The 3,180-nt window shown below is 38.1% G+C and overlaps 1 protein-coding gene across 1 annotated transcript; it reads left to right on the forward strand.

Moving 5' to 3' along the window:
- The first annotated feature begins 307 nt into the window (after positions 1–307).
- On the forward strand, positions 308–1,390 carry LOC101657260 (olfactory receptor 7G2-like). The gene has a single exon (XM_004714307.1). The coding sequence runs from the start codon at positions 308–310 to the stop codon at positions 1,388–1,390; it is 1,083 nt and encodes a 360-aa protein (XP_004714364.1).
- Positions 1,391–3,180: the final 1,790 nt, after the last annotated feature.

Consider the following 3,180-nt stretch of genomic DNA (forward strand, 5'->3'; position numbering starts at 1 on the left):
TGATATATTCTAGCATTCTTGTGAAGGACATAGAGGTTTATCAGCTTTATTGATTCTTCCTGTTCTTAATACTTCTTTGTGTTATCTATATTATTTAACCTCTGGGGAAGGGAATGGACTTGGCAAACTACCTCCAGAGCCAGTGTATTTCTCAAGGTAAAATTGGCAAATGTTTTAAATACTCCTAAAAATCATAAATAGCATAATTGTACATGGTCATATATATTATTTTGTAGAAAGAATAAATGTTCTGTTGTCTCCATTTTAGTTTTCAAAATAACCTCATACATGCATACAGAAATGTCCTATGATTATTTCCCTTCATGAATCTTCTTTATTCCTGAAGATCATTTCTGCCTCTGGTGATACTGCTGCTGTGTGGTCTAAAGCAAAAACAAAACAAAAGCATTTGATTGTGTTGTTACCAAATCTCTCTATCAGATTCATCTACAATACAGAATCCAACAACCAATCAGGAGGTTTAAAATTACTTCTGCTGGGACTGACAGAGGATCCAGAACTACAACCTTTCATCTTTAGCCTGTTCCTCATCATGTACTTGGTCACAGTCCTTGGAAACCTGTTCATTGTCCTGGCTGTCAGCTCTGACTCCAAACTACACACCCCCATGTACTTCTTCCTCTGCAATCTCTCTTTTACTGACATGTGCTTAAGCACGACTACCATCCCAAAGATGCTGGTGAACATCCAGATACACAACCAGAGCATCACTTATACTGGCTGCCTCCACCAGATTTTCTTTGTCCTGGTTTTCAGTGTTTTTGAAAACTTTCTTCTCGTAGCAATGGCCTATGACCGCTATGTGGCCATTTGTCACCCACTGAGGTACACAGTCATCATGAATCCCTGCTTCTGTGGACTATTGCTTTTATTTTCCTTCTGCATTAGTGTAATGCCAGCCCTGCTCCACAGCCTGATGGTTTTGCGCCTGTCCTTCTGTACAGAACTGAAGATCCCTCAGTTCTTCTGTGAGCTTCCTCAGGTTCTCAGGGTTGCCTGTTCCAGTGCCCACATAAATAACATCTTGATATATTTTACTAATTGTACATTGGGTGGTGTTTCCTTCTCCGGAGTCATATTCTCTTACACTCGGATTGTCTCTGCTGTCTTAAGAATGCCATCATCTGGTGGGAAATATAAAGCTTTTTCCACCTGTGGATCTCACCTCTCAGTTGTTTCTTTATTCTATGGGACAGGCTTTGGTGTTTATTTCAGTTCTGCACTTACACTCTCTCCCAAGAAGACAGCACTAGCCTCAGTGATGTACATGGTGCTCCCTCAAATGATGAATCCTTTTATCTACAGCCTGAGGAACAGGGACATGAAGGTCAGCTTCAGAAAGCTCATTGGTAGGATTCCTTCTTTTTAGAGAGTGTGTGTGTGTTCTGGTGTGTCAGTGAGTGTGTCAATTCACTCATTGCACAGAGCTGACCCTGGTAAACTCTCCCTATAGGTCAGAATCACAATCTAGCACATTCGTTTCATGATTTTCAAAGTGGCATAGTTATATTTTCTGTCTGTTTTTAGATGATTGCCAGCTATTTGAATATGATCAGTGAAGAAGACTTTGGTGCTAATATTTAAAAGAATTTTACCCACTCATATGCTCATTGCATAGAGAGAGCTATCTCTCTCTAGAAGGACTTCAGTGTAGGTAATGTACAGGAAGTCTCAGTAAGGTTGTATTAGTGCTGTATCTAGTGGTTTCGTCATAGAATGGGTTTTCCTCATCGTCTCCAGATTTCTGCCTCTGATGCAGATGTAACGCCACACATGATAACCAAAGACAGAAATCATACTGTCTTTCCTGGATCTAAGGTTAATAGACTTTTCCATTGAGACATCAGAAAGCAAGCTTTCTGTAATAGGTTAGGTGGTTGAACCCGCAATGCTATTTCCACATCCAAATTCTTGGAACCTCTGAAAATTGCTCATATGATAGAATGAATATGGCTTTAATTATACAACAATTTTTTACACTGATTAAGACCAAATTACCCTAGTAGGCAAAATTGCAGTCACATGTATCTTCATGATATTGACAGTGCTGACCCCATAGAGTAATGCACTGGGTACATAACGTCAAACAGATTGGAGTAATCTGGGCCATAGGCATACCTGGAGCCATTAATCACTTCCTGAAGCTGGGAGAGAAAACAGATGTGTTCTCATTGTTAAAGTAATATACTCCTGCTGACACCTTGGTTTCTGCTTTCCAGGCTCATAACTGTGACATAATAAACGTCTCTTTTTAATCAACCTGGACTGGCTATTATTTATCTGGAGCCAACTGAAACAAAATTACACTCCCATCATCAAGGAGAATAATTTCATATGTGCCTCTTAATCTAAATCTTGATGTAGCAAGAAATGATCTGTATATGAAAAATCCATGGGGAAACCAACCTTAACCTGTATAAGAACTTAGGACAATGTCCACTATATAAAAAATTCTAAATAAACAATACTAATATCATCATATTCCATATTTAGACAGTACTCATAGTCATGCAATCTTTTTCCTTATGTACTTCTATCTTGATTTCAACAGTTATACTTGTTTATGCTTCTTTATTTTTTAAATTAATCATGGGGCTCTTTCTACTAGTTAGTTTATAGTCAAATGATTATGTAGGAATATAAAAGTTGGTAATATTTTATAGCACCTTATTTGGTCTGTTTCATTTTATTTGATTCATCAAAAATACGGAATGTAATTTTGCATTTTCTCCTTCATCACCTCACCTTGCTGTGTTTCTTATTCTTCTCTGGTAGGGTCCATGCAGAGATACTTGGGATAGTAAAATTCGGTGAATCATTGGAGTCATAGATTACTGGATATATCATTTTAGGCCACTCGTCCAAAAACGTTCAATGTAAACTTACAAGATGAATTATTTTTCTGAGAATATGCAAATGTCTTTTCTCAGAACATATTCTGAGTTGTCAGAATCCTCCCTGTGGGAATGCTGGTGAAGCTTATGAAGCTGAAAGTATTGTCCTAAATGTCTTGACTTTCATGACTCCAAGCAGCATTCTGAAAATTTCTTTCTGTGGCAGCTCAATGTCTGCTTCTTCTATGTATGTTGTTATGCTCTGGATATCTTCTGCCATTGCCTTTTGTTTCTCCTGTTTTTTTGTTGAGGTGGTTGGGGCTGA

The sequence above is a fragment of the Echinops telfairi genome, unplaced genomic scaffold (genome assembly GCF_000313985.2).
Source record: "Echinops telfairi isolate 266 unplaced genomic scaffold, ASM31398v2 ScPeMD7_7459;HRSCAF=8497, whole genome shotgun sequence".
NCBI lineage: Eukaryota > Metazoa > Chordata > Mammalia > Afrosoricida > Tenrecidae > Echinops > Echinops telfairi.